Consider the following 21,995-nt stretch of genomic DNA (forward strand, 5'->3'; position numbering starts at 1 on the left):
AAATGATAAAATAAACATTTTGTGTAAATTTCAAGTAACTACGATTATTCGTTTTTTAATTATAACAATATAAGAAAATCGTGTATACCTCTATAACCTGAATATTTGTATCACCAAAGATATAGCTAGACTCATAGACCTAATACTCTATAAGGTCTATGGCTAGACTTCATACCAACAACATGTACTTATAACATCAAAAAATAATATAATGTTGTAAAAGTAAAATATTGCTTGCCTTAAATGATCATGATAATGAAAACTGTAATGATGTATATTAAATATAATATAATATGGTGAGGTAACGATTGAACAGCAATCAACTAAAGATCTGTTTAACTTTGATAACTAAGATGGACACACACACACACACACACGATTATTGAAAAACTACAATTTAAAAATAATAATAATAATGGTGTTTGAAACAATGAACGGGCTCAAAATCCAACTGATGCTGGCCAATTATAATAATATAAACGGTTTTTACGATTTCCATGTCTTCCACTCAGTGCAAAAAGTTGATGGATAATCCAGCAAGTTGTTCATTTCCTCAATGTCCTCTTATTTACCTAAAATTGAATTACCTCGAAAATTCATGCCGTCAACCATCATGAAGGACTTTCGTTTTTACAATAATAGTAGATTTGTTTCAACGATAGCGTAAAATCGAGCAAGTACAACTGTAATAGTATAATACATATATTGTACTACTTTCTTTATGATGTAACGTAACGTGTCATTAGGAAGATACACATTTTACGAGTGGATTTTATATATTATTATGATCATTTTTTACTATTTTTTATATGATAAAAATGATTTTTGTGTTGAGTACGAGGTACGTTTGTCACAACATAATAGAAACAACAAAATTAATATAAAATAATATACGTATGTCGTTAAATTTAATGTTTGTATACATTTATTTTCAGAGCTAAGTGATGATTCACCAAAACATTAATATCTATTTATAGGTATCGTGAATTAACTAAATTAGGCCACAGATTGTAAGACATCATGAACTAGACATTTCATAATTTCATCGAACAGCGAACTTGTTACGTTTACAATTTTTTTCAAGTACTTAATAAATACTCTATCTTGTTAATTTAGAGTTTACGATAAACGTTAATAAATAATTTTTGATGAATGCGCAATATGAAAAATCATTAATAAATTAATAATTAGTATGGACATTATGTACAATTCAAAAATAATCGTAGCGGACGACTTTAGTTAATTTATTAAACTTTAATCGAACGCAATAACTTTAGTTACCTAGTCAACACTAAGTATATCTGAGACATTGTTTTATCTCTTATTGTAGATTGTTATAATTTTATTTATAAATAAACAAGCGTTTCAACAATAAAATTTTAATTTTGATAAAATTGGATATTTATATGAAAAATAATTACATATAGTATTATTTTCTATGCACTAGAAATATTTTAAATATTTATTTATACTTATATAAAGAAAAACATTAAAATATATAGATTTTATTAAATACATTACAAATTTAATAAAATAATCAAAAATAGTTAATTGCAGACATTCATTTAATTTATGATTAAATATTAAATAAGCATAATATACTGCAGTACATAGTTTTAGTACCTACGTGTTATACATTACACGGATCTATAATTCGATAGTATATTTGATTCATTTCAAAATGTATGACAATCTATCTATATTTTAGGATCATATATCATATTATTCAATATTTTGTAGAAAATGTTCAATTTAAGTTGCATAAATTGCTGTTTAAAATAAACTATTTCTATACAAAACTATCGTTATAAGTGTTATAACTTTATAAGGATAATTATGAGTTATATAAACAACATGATAGGTATATTATACAACATTGAAAGCATGATAATCTAATAAATTTATTTTGAATAATTTAATTTTTTTCTAGATATCGTAACATGGACAATTATTTTCTTTGGTATTTGATGAATTAATTAATCATGTATATTATTTCATTTACAAAGGTAGTTTAAAAAGTCCAGCAGATATTACGTATGCTTCTGATAAACTTGATTATAATATTATTATTGTCTATATGGTTTGTAAGTTTACAACTTATCAATATTTATTTATATTACTCCGTGTTCGTTTTATAATGAAATAAGATCGTTCCATTAAGGATGGCACCTGTTTCCTGTTGGACATTCGAAATAATACTCAGTTTTCATTCTTAACGATTGATAATAATATAGTAACCATCAGATTTTATACTGTCGTCTTCCGTCATATAAGTGAGCAATTTCGGTAAGGTATACAGATGACAAATTCCGATGTGGCTATTTTGCAGTTGTCTAATGTTGTTGTTTTCGAAGACTTTTTATGGCTACATAAAAATAGGTATCTCTAAAGTAACATTAATAAATATAGATTACACTTTTGACAAGAATCGCGTGATCAATAAATTGCTACCCCGTGGAGAGAGGCGATGTTGATAGATAGGATAATACCCAGTGGGGGCACATTTTTTTGACTCAATCCTCTAATCAATTTGTTTTTGTTTTTATTTTTATTGACACTGGCTTGTTAATAAAGTATTTTTTACGGTTTCAATGTTTACCTCGTTTATAATATAAAAATTTACTTTACAAATATACGTATCAATAGTTCAAGAAAAGACATTAATATGTATAATGTATATATGTTACATTCTATATATAATCAATGAAACAAATAGTCTTAGTACTACACATTTATTTGATTTAAAATAAATTAATGTAAATACAGTGCATAATAAAATTTAAACAATGTCAATTAAAATTATGTCAATACGTGAATATAAACGACCTGCAGATAATTGTGTATTTTAATAATTTATGTTCAGCAAATATAAAACAATGTAGTTTGGTCTTAAAATAATTAGTATTTTTAAAAGCTATAAAACTTTACTCATTGAATATTTAAAATTATACTTTGTCGAAAAGTTTTCTTTTTGCTAATATATTTTATATACATTACATGTAAACTCTCTAATTACTAGTGAATATTTATAACAGTTATATTGAAAATTAAAATTAATAATTAGTAATTTATTATAGTAAAAATAGTAGTAGTAATAAAATTTTAAATTCAATGAATTCTTTAAGTTTTGACCAATTACAAAATAATGAACAAAATCAAAGAATTTTATAACTTTTTTTAAAAATATTATAGCAGTAATAAAGTTGTCTATTGTCTACATAAAAATGAAGATGTTATTTAGTTCATTATCGCAAAAAAATAACATTTCTACATTTAACTAAAGAAATAAATAATCTCAAATGGTATTTATTAAATATTTAAATATATCGATATCCCTCTCCTTAGTTATAAAATAGTTAGATGAATTCTAATTTATTGATTACCAAAGCTGTGAATTTAATTACATATTGATGAATTCTATTCTGAATTGAAATGAAATGAGATAGGTAATATTTAATTCAAGACATAACCATTTTAAATAATGTTTTTTTCTTAAGATTTCATTGTATATAATATCTAACGCACTAGACGTACTCAACACGTACACTCAGTAGCTTGTCATTGAGTAAGTCACACGTATATGTTATATTTTAATTCAATCATTCCATAAGAAAAACTATTCTCAGTGTAGACTGTCTGTCAGGCTATATTAATAAGTATATTTTATTTTACAGGTAAATAAATATAAAATATTGCTAGAATATTAATATTTTATTGTTAAGTAATTCAGTAGGTTGAATTAATTCCATCAAAAACATTGCACTTATTAAATTATTTTAATAATATAAATGTTTAGGTTTCTAATCATATGTTAGAACATCTTTAACTCCATCGTGTCTGTCCGTCCGTTCGTTTAGTTAGCAGTGTATATTTACAATTGTTGATATTAAGGTCTTTATTTATTACCAGTAGTTACGACTCTACATAAATTGTATATACAATCATAATTTATTGCGTTCTACCAAAATAAGTTTAGAAACTGAGAATTTAGCACACTTTCCTAACTATTTTATCAGATTATATTATTTTTATTAACCTCTAAGTTAATGCCGTTGACTAACTGTAGACTAATGTGAATAGGTTTGAGGTTCAAATATGCAAGAATATACAATTTATCGAAATGTTTTTAAAATTTCATCACGTACTTGTATAAAGGTAATATGGGGAAGTAAATGACAATGTACATTGTACCCACGTAAAAGTTTAAAGTCCTAGCGAAAAATATTTTTGAATTGCTACAAAAATCATTATTCTTGGATTAAATATTGAATTCCACCCAAAATTTAACTGATAACTTGTATTAACGAGACATATTCAACTGGAAGTAACCAAGTTGGTTCCCATTTGAAAAAGGCATTTTATTAAGTCAAGCCAAATTGTTTCTAGTTTAAAAAAGGTGTTTTATTAGGCAGAACTGTTTTGGTTCCTTTTTGTGTTTAGGTAAAATAGTTATAATTTTAATTAATTGATACAAAATATAAACTAGATAATATAAAATATAAATGTACACTATATGCAGTGTATACAATTAAATGTAAATAAATTGTTGTATTAGAATTTTAGCAAATTATTGCTGATAGCCCTGTCGATTAAGATAACGATTGAGATATACACTTACATCGTACTTATAAGTTACTATCAAACAAGAAAAAAAATACCAATACCTAGGGAACTGTATGGTTGAGTATATTGGTTAGAAGCTTTCGCGAAATGAATACTTATAGAAGGTTTGTTTTAAATGGGATCACCCGAGTTGCGTCCGGTAAAAAAGGTATACACGAATTGCGTCCTAAAAATTATAGGACGCAATTCGTGTATTGAAATCAGGGGTTCTAAACATATATAATATGTTATAAATATAATATAAGTCAATCAAAACATTATTTATCAAATATAATAAAAAAGTAAATAAATCAAAATTATAAATATAGGCCATAATATAATAAATAAGATCAAAATATTGTTTATCAAATATAATAAAAACGTAAATAAACGTTCAATCAAAATTATAAATATAGGCCATACCTAAATTAATAAATAAGTTAATTAATAAATAATAACAATTATAAATCTAATATATGTCAATCAAAACATTGTTTATCAAATATAATAAAAACGTAAATAAACGTTAAATTAAAATTATAAATATAGGCCATAATATAAATATATAAGTTAATTAATAAATAATAATAATAATGTTGTCGGTAAAAATGGGAGTTAAAAATTAGGTTTATATTTATTAGATAAGCTTTTTACAAAATCTAACCTTGTTATTTTATTTTCATGTAATTTTTTGATCTGATTTTCAACAAATAAAATATTGTTTCGGCGCGGTTTCCTATATATTGACGTACAGAAATTAGCGAGCTTCTTATTATCATAACACTATCGGTTTGCATTATCTTTAAAACATCTAAAAATGTATAAATATTTGGATGGGAACTAATAAAAAAAACTATTAATTTTTTTATGAAAAGACTCGCATCCGTTCGCTGTAAACTTGAACTCTTTTCTGCCCATATTGATGGAGGGAAAAGTGATTCTTCTGAAATATAATTGTTGACTAATAAATAGTCAGCGAAATCTACAACTTTAGAATCAACTGGTTGTATTTCTGATAATTCAAATGAAAAAAAATCACCAACTTCTTCTGGACTCAAAAACGATAATCCAAAAATATATGATAGATAGTAGCCAACTTCTCCATTCAACTCATATTCTCTAGCTAAGCCCAGGTCTTGCATCTTTCGCCACCACGATTGTCCTATAGGTGAAACCTGCATCCTTTTATAAGTGTTTCTGGCCAAATTTTCTGAATTGCCTTGTGAATAGAAACTTCAAAGTTAACATAAATTGTATCGATTTTAAATTCTGGACACACTTTTGAGCATTCTAAATCAATAGCTTTAAATGCTTCGGAGTAAGTAATTGTTTGTTTATCTTTTAACAAAAAATATACTAAAGGAACGTAATAATTTTTAAAAAGGCCGTGAACTGTAAATAATTGGTAAAAAAAATGTGTACAATATTCAAACGTGCCATCAACATACACTGTTTAAATTTTACTTAAAAACTCTAAATTTGATTTACATGTAAACATTACTATACCCTTAATAGAATCATTGAAAAACAAAAAAAGGTTCATTTTCGTTTGTAGTACAGTCAATAGCATTTAATGCTGAGTGCACAGTTAAAATATTTGTTGGCAATTTGGCAACCAACAACTTTAAAATGTAATTATTATATTTTATTATTTTTATTTTGTTCACCTAACCCAAGCGATGACTAGTTGACGTCAACGATTATATACTATACATATATTATATATACTACCTAGCTGAATTACCCGTCGTTGCCGGGTTTATTAATTGTTGTTATCTGATAAGATTACATTTTGTCTGGTCAAATTAAATTTAAATAAGATTGCTTAAAAAGATATGTCATATTAATTGTTTATTAAGCTGATTTTTATCGTTAATAATAAGATGGTAACATTCAACATTCTTTGAGTGGATTGTATTAAATCTACCCAAAGCCGTATCTTTCTTAACTCCTGACCAACCCGCGACATTCTGGTCACATTTACGACTTACAAATTTCTTATTTATCAACACATAATACCAAACAACTTGCGGATAAACCAATGTTCTTGCAAAATCATCAGTTTGAAATATCAGAAAAAAAGCCTGAAGAGTAGTTGTAGGTGGATTTTCTATTTTTACTATGACATTATCTGCTGTAAAGTAAACACATTGTCCATTTTCTAGGTGAACATCAAGATGAGTAATAGCTGAATATCTATCGAGTATATGAAAACCTAAAATTTTCCAAGCTGTTTCGGAACTACTGATATACCTGCCACTTTCATATATTTTTTTTATTTCATCTGTATTGTCAGTTTTTCTTAAACCAAACACTGCGTGATCGCTACATTTTGTGACATATTTTATTGACTTTATTGAACTGATTATCTCAACATTTATTTGAGCAATAAAAATACGGGTTGAAGAAATTGGGTTGCATGTAACAACCCACCTGTTATCAAAGGCAATCGTATAGCCAATGATATTAATAATATTAGATATTGATTGATATAGATGGTTTGATATTGTATACTTACAACCACTTAATTTTTACATTTAGGGGTTGAATGTCCAAAAATCCTTTCTTAAAGCACGACGAAATTATAATATTAATCCATCCTGAAAATTTCAAGCAGATCTGCCCTGTGGTTTGGGCTTTACGGTGATCCCTCCGGAGGACAAATTCCTTTATATATATTATTATAGTTTATACATATAGATTTTTTAACACTCATTTACACACATTTTTTACCAATCTTACTTTGAAGTTGACAGTCCTAAGCCTATAAAATTGAGAAGGAAAATATGTGCATATAAAATGTAAACTATAGTTAAATTATAAACCGTATTTTAAACTGAACAAAAAATTGTGTTAATAACTAATGCCCACCTTTTTTTAGTTATGAGTTTATGACAGTACATTTTTATTAATAATCAAAATTATAAATTGGTCGTACTATAGTGGTTTTTGTTGTGCAGGTACTGGACGGACCACAAGTCGGCGCAGATGGTCGATCAGAAGGTGCAGCACGCACTCTTCATGTTCGCGTGCACCAATTCGTGTATGAACCCGATCGTATACGGAGCATTCAATATACGCACCAGGAGGACGCTGGTGACCCAGGTGAGACCCACTGCTAGTTTGGCGTCCACCGCATGCACCACTGAAATACGGCTGCCTGCGCTTTCCATATCGGTTCGCCGGGTCGAATGACAATAATAATAATGAGTAATAACCAATAATAATCCCCCAGCCGTCCATTCAATCTTCGGTCATCACATATTAAACAGTAATGCATAAAAACGCTAATACAAAATATACTACACACACATTGCAGCTATCCGTATTTTTTCGTCCTTATATACTTGTATAAGTTTTCGCATGCATTGTTGTTAGAAATCAAAATTTTCCTTTTACTATTTGTGCATTCGTAAAATCGTTGGTATGCAATAATAATATTTTATAAGTATAAGTCTAAAAATCAATAATCTCAAATATCGAGTATAGTTGAGTCATAGGAATTCCCAATAAAATGTACACTACAACAAACAGTACAATAGGATTGAACTTCTGTATTTTTATTTTTTAAAAGAGTCGTGGTAAAATATAATAACAATATACTCTTATGACACTTATACATAAAAATTAAATATTTTGATGGACACTCGCACTCGTATCTTCAGTCCCTAAAATTGTGTGTAGTATGACACACTTATATATAGTATAGTATGAAAAGTGCAGTGGGTATAGTACGAAATTTAAAAATGTGTTATACACATTAAACCTTTTAAAAATATTATATACAATTTTAATAGAACAATATTAATACCTAGGATATCAGAAAGTTTTTCGACCAAAAAGAATAAAAAAAAAAATCTATACTCTACATTTCACATATTTAGAATAGGTAATTTAAATGTACTTTTATTTACTTACTGATATTATGTATCATTATTTTCATGTATTTTGTACAATAAAAATGTGTTCAAAAAATTGTTTTCAACAAAATTTAAATTTCATAAAAATTTTTTAAAGCACCTTCAATTTTTTTAAATAGAGGTTTTACTTTATTTAAATAAAAATCATTTATTGTAAATATATATTATTAATTGATAGGTACTATATATAATTTAGATTTAACTGATTTGGACTATGTGTGTAGTACGAAAATTTGGATATTTTAAGGACTCTGTATCTTGTACCTACCACAGCTTAATACTAAATAATATATTTCAAATTTTTTTTGTAACCTTAACAGTTTTACAATGGGAGGGGGGGAATCAAGCAATATTGAAAATTAACAAATATTTCAATGAATTTCTTTGATGAGACTTATCGATTAGGGGTTATCTCTCAAAAAACCAAAAATATACATTCATATACTATAATTATTATTATTGGTCTTTTTAAACTGCTTGCTTTAACTTGCTTTCGGTAAATGAATATGAATGATGCGGTACCTCTCTCTCTCATTCTCTACTATCTGTCTATATCTTCGTAGCTCCACGGTATAAAAATTATTTATTAATACTAATTGGCAATAGGACATTTTTATTTATTTGTTGTGTAAATATAAAGATATTTATAGGTCAACATATTATTGTACGTATTTGTTAAATTTTTTTAAATTTAACGGAAATTAAATGAATTAAATGTATGATTTATTTGCTTTTAAACGTAATTAAAGACATTAATAATGATATGTTGAATCTAAAAATATGTTTAAGTGTATGATAGTTAATAAATTAAGATTTTTTGTATAAATTTGATTATAATTTTTCTAAGCTTTTTCTTAATAGTTTTGTTAAGGCGTTTACGTAAGAACTAAAATAATAAATGTTTAAATAGTTATTGGAAACCTCACCACTATATATTTTTAAGAAACAACTTATTAAATATAGTACCTATTCAAGCTGTGATTTCTTTATTGAAAATAATATTTAACTAATTAATCACATTGATTACACAAATAACTTAACCTTTTTTTAACAGTTTAGCCTTATAAATTAACAAAGTTGTTTCGTTCTGTTAACAATAAAACAATTTTAAAATAAAATACATACTTGAATTAACGATTGATTAACATTTAAATTATGTTGATATAATGCTTTGTCTTATTTTACTTATTTGTTTATTTATTTAATTATTACTTTTAAAAATTAAATTTTGAACATTGAGAAAAAAATCGTTGGTTCAAGTTTTTTTTTATACCATATACTATAATAATATTTTGCTGTTATTATATATTATACTAGGCCACGATTTCTAAAACTTCTACTGAAACCAGATTGTTGGACTTTTGAAGACCGCCAGATGGACGGTGATGATATATATATATATATATACGTTTAAACGTTCAATTTTAATTTTAATTTTAACTATATTTTAATAAAATATCTAGTTGTAAAACTATTTCGGTCATAATTATTATTAATATTAATTAATTTAAATGAAAGAAATGTAATACCAATAATATATACTCTAAAATTGCTGATATTAATTTTGTGATACCTACCCTACGCGTGCAGTAGATAATATGAACAAATAAGTGCACACATGCTCGAGTTTATATTATATAATATCAAACTTGATATTTGTGAATTTTTTCAGTAGTATTTACATAATATATTGTAATAATGTAATATGTAGTTATATGTACAGCTATTTACATTTTAAAACCGAAGCTAGTCATATAGGTAAATATTGTGTATAATGCCAATGTGTATGACATATTTCATACATTAAAATTTATCTACTACGTTCGAAATTATAGTTTAAAAAAGAAATAAGCAGTTCTTCAACATTTTTATTTTGTAAATGACAACTATTGTAACCGCTTTTAAATACTTTCTACTTATAATATGTCTATAATTTGTTATTAAATTCCCCTATATTGCAATTTTACGGTCATGCTTTAGAGAGGCTTAAGAATAAAAAAAGCGATAAAATGAAATTTCGATGTTCAAAATACGCAGGTGGAATTGCTTTAGAGATAATTTAACGACTGGAAAATACATTAACACATGTTTTCTTTCATAGCACATCATATATATTTGTTTCGTTTCATCTTTTTGAACTTATTTTGAAGTACATTCACATATATTTAAAAGTTCTATACAAGTTTATATAAGATACGATACATTTTTTAGCTATAGTACCTAGTCTTTTACTAAGTGATAATAATAAGTAATACGTACTTTTTAATTCTGCCAATACAATTGTGTTTGGCGATGTCCTAATGATTCAATGTTTCTATATAGTTAGTAGAAGCATAATATATTCTATCCCAATTTTTTTCATCTCGCATTCATTATCACTGTTAATTCCCATGGACAGTCATCCCAATACATGTGAATAATTCTTATTAGAGTACGTATTTCTAATGCTATATGGACCATTGATGATGACAAGTAGAACATAAATAAATACTATTGTAGTTTAGTGCTTGCTTAGAAAAAATATTTAATTTGATTGCATTGGCTTGATAGATTAATGCAGTTTTTTTTTATATAAAACTTTTTTAAAGCATTGCATGTTTTTAGCATTAATTGTACAGATTATGTTGATGATATAAGTTAACTTTGAAAATTACGATACATGATTTTTATAAAAAAATTATTTATTCATAATTTGTGTTTACTAGTTCGATATAATGAACATAATTTATATATTGAACATAATTTGCGTTTGTATAAGATTTAAGTTATAAGTTTTATTATTACTATAGTGTTTCTATTGTTAATACACAATACAGATGAATTTATCACCAATTATTAGAATATGATTAATATTTATTATATTTGCAATTATTATAAACATTATTAAATAGCTTATTTTAATTAAATCAATGTCATTGAAATATGAAATATTTGTTATTATAATCCTAAATGCTTAGAATCGAAAAAATTCTAATCAGTGTTAATGTCATGTTCATGTGTTTGAAAGTTTTAAGATTATTTAAAAGCCTAAAAGTGGTTCTTAGAATAAATAGAGGTTCTTGATCTGTGTTTAAATTGAACTTAATATTAATTTAAATGTTAAAACTACCTATTTTAATGGTCTTAGTGGTTTCAAATTTTAAAGTAGGTATAGGATTAAATGATAGCCTGACTTATTATATGAATATGATTGCCTTACCTACTTATTACTATGAGTACACTATGTATATCAAAGAACAATGTTAAAAATTATATACGATATTAGCACCAAAAACAGTGGAATTAAACAAAAGCATCAATTATATTATATTATAATGTAGCATAATATAAAATATATTTCATAAAAAGCTGGTTTTCTTTGTATTATATAATCGATATACCTACTTAAAGTTGTATCATTTTAACACTAGATACCAAAAATATTTATGTTTATATCTTATATTTAAATTTTTGTTTGAAACAACAATAATGATTATTAATTGAAGTTTGAAATGTACGTGGGTAGTAGGTACAAAATGAAAATTGTATTTTAGTAAAGTTTTAAATTATATGAAATATTATATAATTGTTGATATAATATAAATGATCCATCAACACCTATCAGTAAGAATTCAATTTATTTGAACCAAACATTTTTTCAAATTAGATTACTTCCAATAACTTTAAACAACTTAAATTCGATAACTAAATTTAAATTAATGGATGAAAAAACTCTTTTTCTTGTTTTTTTTTTTTTAATATCTTGATGATTTCCTTTTCATTTCCTTTTCATGTTACACCGTAATAATCTTGTCAGCGTATTAAATTCATTCACATCCGATTTCATAGACCATCAATTTAAGTTTGTAATAATCTAAAGAAAAGGTTTTTTTTGACATTATAAGACATCAGTCTAAGATATCTGGTTTTCAAAATTATAATAAAAATGTAATAGAATATACTATAACAATATTTTGCTTTTATTTCAAAAAATAGAGATAGTTGAAGACAATATGACAATATGTGTTGTGGTGCCAAAAGTTTGGCTAGGTTGCAAATTACAGAACAAAAACTATGGAAGTCGCTCTGTGAGTACACTATATAGTAGATTTTTAGTGGACATATTTTATCATTAAATAGGTCGTTGACGCTTACTGCAGCAGTGGGTGTAATTAATTATAATCATAGATAAATCATTTCAAACGTAAAACAATTCAGGAAGTTGAACTTAATATTGCCAAAAATCATTATTATGATAATATTATATTATTTTTGTCATATTGTATCATATATTACTGTTAATAGTTTGAATTTGACATATATATATATATATATAGACACAGTAAAGCTATATTTAAACAGGTTTATACTACAAACATAATGAGGTAATTAATAGACTAAATATCTTGGACATTATATAAAAAATAATAATGTACGTAAAGGTGAAAAATGTATGATTAATATTTTTTAATTACAACCAAAGTATTAAAAATTGTTATTTACGTTTGACTAGCCAATTTTGTAAAATTTTTTACTTCAAACATAATTTAAAAAACCATTTTGTAAATGTGTTTTCGGTATTTTTACACCGTAAGAACATCTTATTAAAAATATCTACTTACTGTGAAACTATTATAAATATTAGTTCTATTACCTAATTGTTTGTTGTTATTTTTCGTATTTCACACAACATACAACATTGCTAATAAAATTAAATGATGTACAATATTATGATAGGAATTATAATTAATTAATTAAGAAAGTAAAATGATATACATATAAATATTGGACATATCTTAAGGTGTACGTTAAAAAAATTAACGCACTCGATGTGATTTCATTTTAGACTCATTGAATTTTTTGTTTAACACATAAGTCAAGCTCAATGTTAAATTTCTGTGATTTAAAATAGCATTATATAGCACTCAGTTCAAAATCATGGAAATCAGTTATCTATCGAATCAATTGATATTTGCTGGCTGCTGCACAAAATTATTTAATGTCTCTCCCTTCTCCATGTAACGGAACGACGGCGTATGTTTTAATAATGTTATAATTATATTATTCAAGCCAGACCTTCTACAAATTGATAAAATTTTAATTTTAAAATTAAAAATCACTAAACATAATTATGTATCAACGTTTTATATTACTATTAATTTAAACATCAAAATACTTGTGCGTGCTTTTTTTTTTTTTGATACCGTACAGTTGCCGCATTATTAATTATTTTTTTTCGTCCAATTATCATTATTTATAGTTTATTATTAATCTTTTAACTCTTTATCTCCAAAACAAGCACAGCTTAAAAGAGATGGATAATCAAAAATATTATATTTGTTTAAAAATAATATGTAATAAATTTCTTTTTCGATTACAAAAAAAAAAAATAATGCTCCGTTGCTGGGACTTACATTAAGTCGAGATTGTGTACGAGGTAATTGCAAGTAATCACGTAGCTTTCGAAGAATAAAAATAAATTAGACCAAAATTGTTATGTCAAGTAGTGTAGGTCATAGATAAAAATAAAATGCCTATGGATGGGTCATCGGCCGATATTATCACGAGATAATTAACTGCGATGATTATGTTGGGTTACGATTTCATTTTATCTATATAGCTAGCTATAGAAAGAAAAATCCTGATCATATTAAAAAAAAACTAGGTAGGTTTGACAATTATCTTGTTGCTATTTAGCCGACAAGATTTTTGTCAAACCAACATATTATGTGAAATTGTAATTATGATGAGATAATAATTAAAAATAATTCTGGTTGTATTGACAATAATTCTTGTTTGTTTGACAATCATCTTGTTGCTATTTAACAAACAAAATTCTTGTCAAATTAACAGTATATTTTACTGAAGTTATGATAATATGCTATTTATAGCTATTGATAAACTAATTATCAATACAACAATGAAATGTATCAATATGCAGCATAGAGAATACTCTTTACTATTACTCTTACTATTACTATACTCTTTACTATTGCTCTAAGTTAGAATACCGACCAACATGCCTCCCAACATTTAGCATGCATATTTAGACATATCTATACCATTATATTATATAAAATTACTATAAAAATATATTATTATGTTATATTACTACTGATTCAAATTTAATTTTTAGTAGGAAGGTATAGGTATCAGTAAAAATACATTTTTTAAATGGTCTATAAACTAATAAACTAAAAACAAATAATGTAAATAATATTTTTGGCCCATTTTATTAATTATATTATAATTTTTTATAAATACAATATAGATACAATATATTAAGTATAAAATGATAAAAAAAAATATTCCATTTATAAATTATAATTATAATTTATGTTTTTTATACAACTTTATTACAATCTAGCCGATACAAGGTCTAACTTATACAAAACTAATTGATTCTGAGGTAAAATCATCTCTAGATGGGTCAAAATTATTACTACTGTGTGCCATTATTTCTGAAAATGAACATACTATTATATTTATATAATTACAATAAATTCTTAAATAAAACATACAAATAAATTACAAAATTATAAATGTTAAATGTTTGATAAAAATATACTTGGTTCTTACTTAAAATAATTTTAATACAATTTTAATAAAATTATTTTAATCTGAGCATCTTTTTACCATTAGCCACATTTGTAATATTAATGGGTGGACCACTAAAATCATAAACACTATAAATAGAAAAATTATTAAGTTCATGTTTATTTTCATTTATTACCAAGGATTCATAATGAGGATCAAATTTTTCAAACAATATCTGTTTCCCTAAAATAAAAACTGTATCATCATTATGTTCAATAACAATTATTTCAGTTATTTTAAACAGCTTTATTTCATTAAAAAATTTGGTTAAATAATAACCTTCTTTAAAAACAATTCCATTAAACTCTAAGTAGTTGCAAGAAGAATACTTGGATGGAGATAAATTCAACGTTTCACTTATCAACTGTATATGTTTAGTTTGTATTTTATGTTTTTCTTTTGATACAATTTTTAACTTGGTGAGTTGTAATAACAGATGGGCAAATTTTAATTGAAATTTATTAGCTAGTGTTAAGGTAATATTTTTTCGGATGTTATTGATCTGAATTCATTTTTTTTTCTTTATGTTTTCCCTCAAATCGAAAACACCAATACAATCGAGGAGGGCCTGAATATTCTATAACAGTTGGGTAATGTACTAAGAAATTATGTTTTGGTTTTAGGGTGTCATTAAAAAGTATATTATACTGATTGTTATGCTTTGATATTAATTGTTTAAGATAACTAATTGAATCTGCATTAAAAGTATACGATAACAAAATATCAACCATTTTGAGTAATATTAAAAAAAATGACCAAACTTCATCATTTTCTGGCACTAAATCTCCTACCATAAGTGGGAAAAAATGTATAAATGTCATTACTTCCCTAGCAGACATTTTCAAATGAAAATTATTCAAATTATTAATTGAAATTGCAGGAGAAATATAATCATTCTCTATTGGGCCATAGTTAAAATTTTATTTTCGAATATTCAATGTATCTAAAGTAAATAATTTAGTTATTATAATTGATTTTTAAAATTGTTACCATGCTCAAAATATTTTTTAAACTGAAGTTTCAATGGTAATAGAGCACCCTTTGTTTGTTTTTCATCATATACAGTCTCACCGATGTGTTGAACAGGACAAATTTCATTATGAATAGTAAATTGTTTTATTTCAGATATAAGATCATTTGCACCTAACCATTTAAATAAAATGTATTCTGAAGTACAAAATTGAAAAGGGTTAGACATAGCTGTTAGAATATTATCAAATTTTGACAAAGATAATGGTTCTTTAACTTCAGTTTTAACAACATTTTTTAGTATAGAGATCATTGGTGTAAGTAAACTTTGTATCATACCAGATTGAATATTGCTCACATCTTTTTTGGTAAAATTATTATTATCATGTAATCCAACAATAAATTCTACAGCCGATTTATAAAAAGAATTAATAGCTGCATCAATATTAAATTGTTCTCCGACCTCTATGATAGTAATTACATCTTGATACTGCAATAATGTGGGTGTGAATCAAAGTGTGAAAGGTTGTTAGGTTCAGTTTCATTAGAAGTATGTTTAATAATCATATGTCTTTTAAAAGACCCTAAACACAAAGGTTTGTGTACAATTTTCTTCGCCACATTTGTAAGTACTATCAGATTTAAGAAAATGAAAAATTTTAAAATGAATAACTAATGCTTTCCAATTATGAATATCCGATTGACACATATAACAAATCATTTTATTTCATACAATTTAAATACTTACGTACTTACATTATGTCCTTATGATTCGAATTTTTAGTTTTAAGTTTACATAAGTTCACTAGCACAACACTATCAACTTGAAAAATAATAAAAACAATAAGTAATAGGAATAACTGATACACGTTAAGATGCAACGGCCAACAACCAAATGATAACAATTATAATTGTGCCCACGTCTCCGCGAGCTGCAAAATATTGTCATGTTAACAATTAATTATCATGATGAAAAGATTTTTGTTGCTTATAAAAAAAACCAGATCATACATAGATTATTAATAGAATCAAAATCAGTTATTATCCATAAACCATACATTTGATTCTTATCAGATTTAAATTGTACTTTTAATAATACATTGTTAATTTAATAATTAATATTAAAATAATAATTTTGATAATATTGTTCTTAATTGAACAATTATTTTTGTTACGGTGACATAATGTTATTGAGGTGACAATTTTTAGGATTGTTAACAGCTAACAATAGAATCTTGTTAATAATACTAATGGTTTTTTTTCAGATAAGAATAATAAATTAACAAATTGTTAAATTTTAAATATGCTGTATACATAAAATAATATAACTGTGGCGGCCGCTATGCAATTTAACGCGTAATCATAATAACGATTCACCTATTCACCTACGAGCTATATTCTATCCTAAACAGTAGAGATATAGGTTCTATAATATAAAATTACGATAATTTTAAACCATATTAATAAAAATATCGGTATAGTAGAATACATAATATTATGCGCATATCCCAAAGAGGGCTACCTTCTAGCTATTCTTCGTCATGATATATTGAAATATACTAATATGTGATATATATGATAGATATGTAGGTATACTTTACAATAACTCGAGACCACAATCTTCTATTCAGTATTCCCTAAAAAATTCTATACGCACATCTGAAAAGGACTAATATTATATCTATAGTTTATTTATTTGTTCTTCCAATTACCATAGAATGTTTAAGTCGTATATTGTTATATTTGTTTTGTTTATTTTTGTATCACTACCGTTGCCCACCGCTAACCATATATTATTGTCATTATATATATTTAATAATAATATATTACTTGTAATTTACAAGGTAATGTTCGGTTATCATGAATTTATCTGTATTGAACAGTATCGAGTTGTATTATTTATCTTCTTCTTATTATTATTTATAGCTTGTAGGACGTTAATTCTGAGTACCTCTGGTGAACTTGATCATCGATTGCTAACATGTAATAAATAATAATAATAATCACCATTCCCTCTACTTATCCAATAAAATATTCAAACTAAAACTCCCTTTAAATCTAACCGATATAACTAAAGCGGGAATAATATTTAATATTGATATCGATTTGCGTAGTAACTTACAGTTTTTACAATTAATTGTAAAATATTATTGATAGTTACTGTAATAGTGTTATGCATATCAATACCTAACTGATGAAACTACCATAAGTCACCGCTTGAACCTAAATACAAATAGTGTATACCGTACAAGTAAAGTACCTATGTATAATACGTAGGTATCATGCTATTTAATTTTAACTTTAAATCCAACATGACGGATAATATGAATAAAATAATATAATTAATTGAACCATAGGTATTATATCGCAACGTAAAGTCATGTGCATGTGGCCTTTATATCGCCTAACATAAAGTGTATACACCTATAAAATAATAAATCAAATATTATGTTAAGTTATTAAAATAATTTTATCTATAAATAAAAATATATTTATTTAAATTTTAAGCATACAAGTGGACATGCTTTCGTGTATAGTTATGTGCTTGGTACGTATTTACAAATAGATAATTTAGGCTAAATTTTTCGCATAAAAACATTTTAACTAGGTACTAATTAAAATATTCTTAAAGTTATTGACCTACTTGAACCTTAAAAGTACGGTTTACCTGCATTGTCAAACAGTGAAACAGCTCAACAGTGCCAGATGCCTATCTATGTCCGGATCGGTAGGGTCACTAGACTGCAGACGATGCAAGGAAATCGTACATTTAGAGCAATAATTAAATTAAATTAAGTTATCCAACAACCTACAGATGAATTTTGCACATTAAATGTAGTTACAAACCTATTTAATAATAATAATAATAATATTAATTTACTTGAAAACTATTTTTTTTTATCAAATTAAAATATTTGGTACACGTTTATAAGAAAATTGTTTTTTTTTTTTTTGGTAAATTACTTGAATGTGCTCAGGTTAAGAAATAATAATTTATTTTACATATTATACTTGAAAATTAACCTGAGCATCATATTGTAAATGTTGTAGTTAGAGATATATAATATATATATATACATGGATAGTGGATACCTACCAGTGATACCAATTTTATACTGGTAAGTGTGATATTTTTAATTTATATCTTTATTATATTGAGTGACACCTCTAAATACCAGAAGTTCTCAGTCGTTAAAATTTGTTTGCTATTCGGAGGTGCCCGTTAAGTAGATAAAAATGATGTATTATATCATATAAAATATACATCATACATATTAATAAGGAATGAGTTGTTATAGGATATTCATATTTTTTCCGTGTCTTCTATTCATAACTGGGCGAACTAAAAATATGTTTTATTAGTTAATTAGTTAATATTTGATATTTTAATTTAGCAAGTTTTGATCATTTTCTTAAAAATTACATATTTATGGTATTTTGTGCATACGTATTATGCAAATGAATATTAACTTTCTAGTAAAATTATAAACTTTTAATGGAATTCGATACTTAAAAGTTAAAATAATAACTGAATACAAAACATCTAGATTCGTCGTTTTAAGTTATTTTTGTTGGAATTTCATTAGTTTATAGTCAATAGTGAATATATTACAAATTCAGATAGTGAATTTTAGATTTAGTTTCTTAATTTTAAATTCATTTAAAATACCAAATGTGAATGTATCTATTAAAGAAACACATTAAATAATTTGGTCAACTTTTTTTTTTTGTACAGATGGCTATATATACCTATTTTCTTTTGTAAAGTTTGATCGATTAAAGTTAATTCTGATAAAAGATTTACCGTTTCACAGCGTTTAATAATTTCCAAACATGGGTGATTGGTGAACCGTAAACCAAGTTTTAAAAAACAACATTTATTTATTCCAAGTAAATCAAGTAATTTTAAAATGTCAGATTTTTCCAAAGATTTATGTGAGAATACGATTTGTGCAAACTACTAAATTGCTAAAATGACTTTATAAAAAAACCTACCAAAATTGAATTTCATTCGTTTTTTAGAAAAAATATATTATTAATAATATTCCCCACAAATTTATCCTATGAAGAACGTATACTATTACAACAAAAACATTCATAGTATTATCAGAAAACATATCGTCGAGAAAAAATTGTAGCCTCTTATAGTGGGAGTGTGGTACAACTAATGGGGAATTTGAATTGTCAATCTTATTGTTGGAACCAGGAAAAATATTTTATAAAATAATATTATGTTATGTTTTTCCATTAATAGAAATAGGCATATTTTATTATAAACTAACTAATAATCTTTTCCAATTTTTATTTTTTTAAATATATTTTATTTGAGCAAATTATGTAACCAATAAATTTGATGATTTTTACATTGTAAAAATGAAAAGGTATTATATACATATATTAAGTGCCTAGACTCATTTGGAAAAATTTTAAGTTTATTGAAAATATTTTTTATATTAGATTTGAGCGGAGCGATGAATGTATTGATTTTACCATGATGTGTGTTTTTATTTTTATTTGTGTCTGTCATCACGTTTTGGGGCAGTAAAAGTGCTTCGATTTTTTACTTCAGAACCTCGTTCGATCAGAAAGTGAATCTAGTTGGTACTTTGAGGGGTCAAAAGTAAAAAATTATTTATAATTTATTATAATATTTTTCTAAATAATCGGGATATACAAACTAAAAATTAAGGGGAAAACGGGAAATTTTACGCACAATCAGTTTTCGACAAAATCGATTTTGATTTTTGATGTAACTTTAACAAACGACCATAACTTAGGTATATTAAATTTCACCGAATGTTAAGTCACCATTTTTTTTATAAGCATTTAAAGTTTGAATTTTGACAACATATATAAAAATCACGAAAATTCGTATATTATTTTATGCTAGAAATTCATAAAAAATGTTCCTTTTATATCTAAGATTTGAAAATTTAATACAATGCTCCTAAAATATTTTTACAAAAGCAGTAGAAAAATAAAAGAAATATATAGTTATAATTTTTTTTTATAAGCATTAAAAATTTTAATTTTGACAGAATACATAAAAATTACGAGAATTCGCAAATTATTTTAAGCTAGAAATTCATAAAAATTTTACTTTTTAAATCTAAGATTTGAAAATTTTTAATAATCTATAACATATCCCAGACAGATAAATCGTCTCCACTCAGAATCAGTTTTCGTATACAATGATAATATAATATCATCGGAATCAAATTTAATTCCATCCATTACAGTAATCCGCTTGTAACCTATACTGTAAAGCAGAGCGACATCCACGATTTACCCTTTTTTTTTATGTATATATTTTGCAATTATTGCACATTACCTACTTTGAAAGTTTGAACACCATGGGCATACCAATAGTGGCCTCTAGATTTATTATTATTTTTGTATTAATTTAAATAGTTGTCATTAGTTACATATTATATTAGTATATTACTAAAATAATTACTAAAATTAACGACTAATATTACATGTATATAAAAACACAAATTTTGGTACTAGCGTCATCGGGCGGGACTGTTAGTCATTAATAACTAACAATATAAAGGTTTATGAATAATACGTTTTTTTTTAAATTTTATATTGCAAATCAGGATTTTTCAGATATTTTCCATTTTTTTTTTTTTTGTAGTAAACAAATATTGGTCGAGTTTTTTCATTAATTATAATATATCTTATAAATACATTTCATATCGATAAAAAATATATCTATATCTTTAAGCCAATGCTAGTGATGGAGTAGAGAGTTATTATATTCATGATTTGTGTAGTTTATTATATAGAAATTAGGACAAAAAAAAATCACCAAATAATATAATAAAGGAATTGCTAAATGTTAAAAGGGAAATTTCAACAATTTTAACATTTTACCGAAGAAAGATAAACCGTACTGCAGAATTTCAATTTTAACAGTATAGG

At 25.2% G+C, this 21,995-nt stretch overlaps 1 protein-coding gene across 3 annotated transcripts in view; it reads left to right on the plus strand.

Annotated features, from left to right (window-relative positions):
- AkhR (Adipokinetic hormone receptor) overlaps nt 1-21,995 on the plus strand; it is a 99,484-nt gene that overhangs the window by 52,532 nt on the left and 24,957 nt on the right. For 2 of the 3 annotated variants that reach the window (XM_015524326.2, XM_015524327.2), the window contains exon 7: nt 7,563-7,707. In XM_015524326.2, coding sequence (XP_015379812.1) covers nt 7,563-7,707 — 145 coding nt within the window. Of the gene's footprint in view, nt 1-7,562; nt 7,708-9,839; nt 11,451-21,995 lie in introns of those variants that run through there. The other variant, XM_015524329.2, reaches the window with a different exon arrangement.

The sequence above is a fragment of the Diuraphis noxia genome, unplaced genomic scaffold, assembly GCF_037042655.1.
Source record: "Diuraphis noxia isolate RWA-SAM2 unplaced genomic scaffold, SU_Dnox_SAM2 contig0002, whole genome shotgun sequence".
In the NCBI taxonomy this organism is placed as follows: Eukaryota; Metazoa; Arthropoda; class Insecta; order Hemiptera; family Aphididae; genus Diuraphis; species Diuraphis noxia.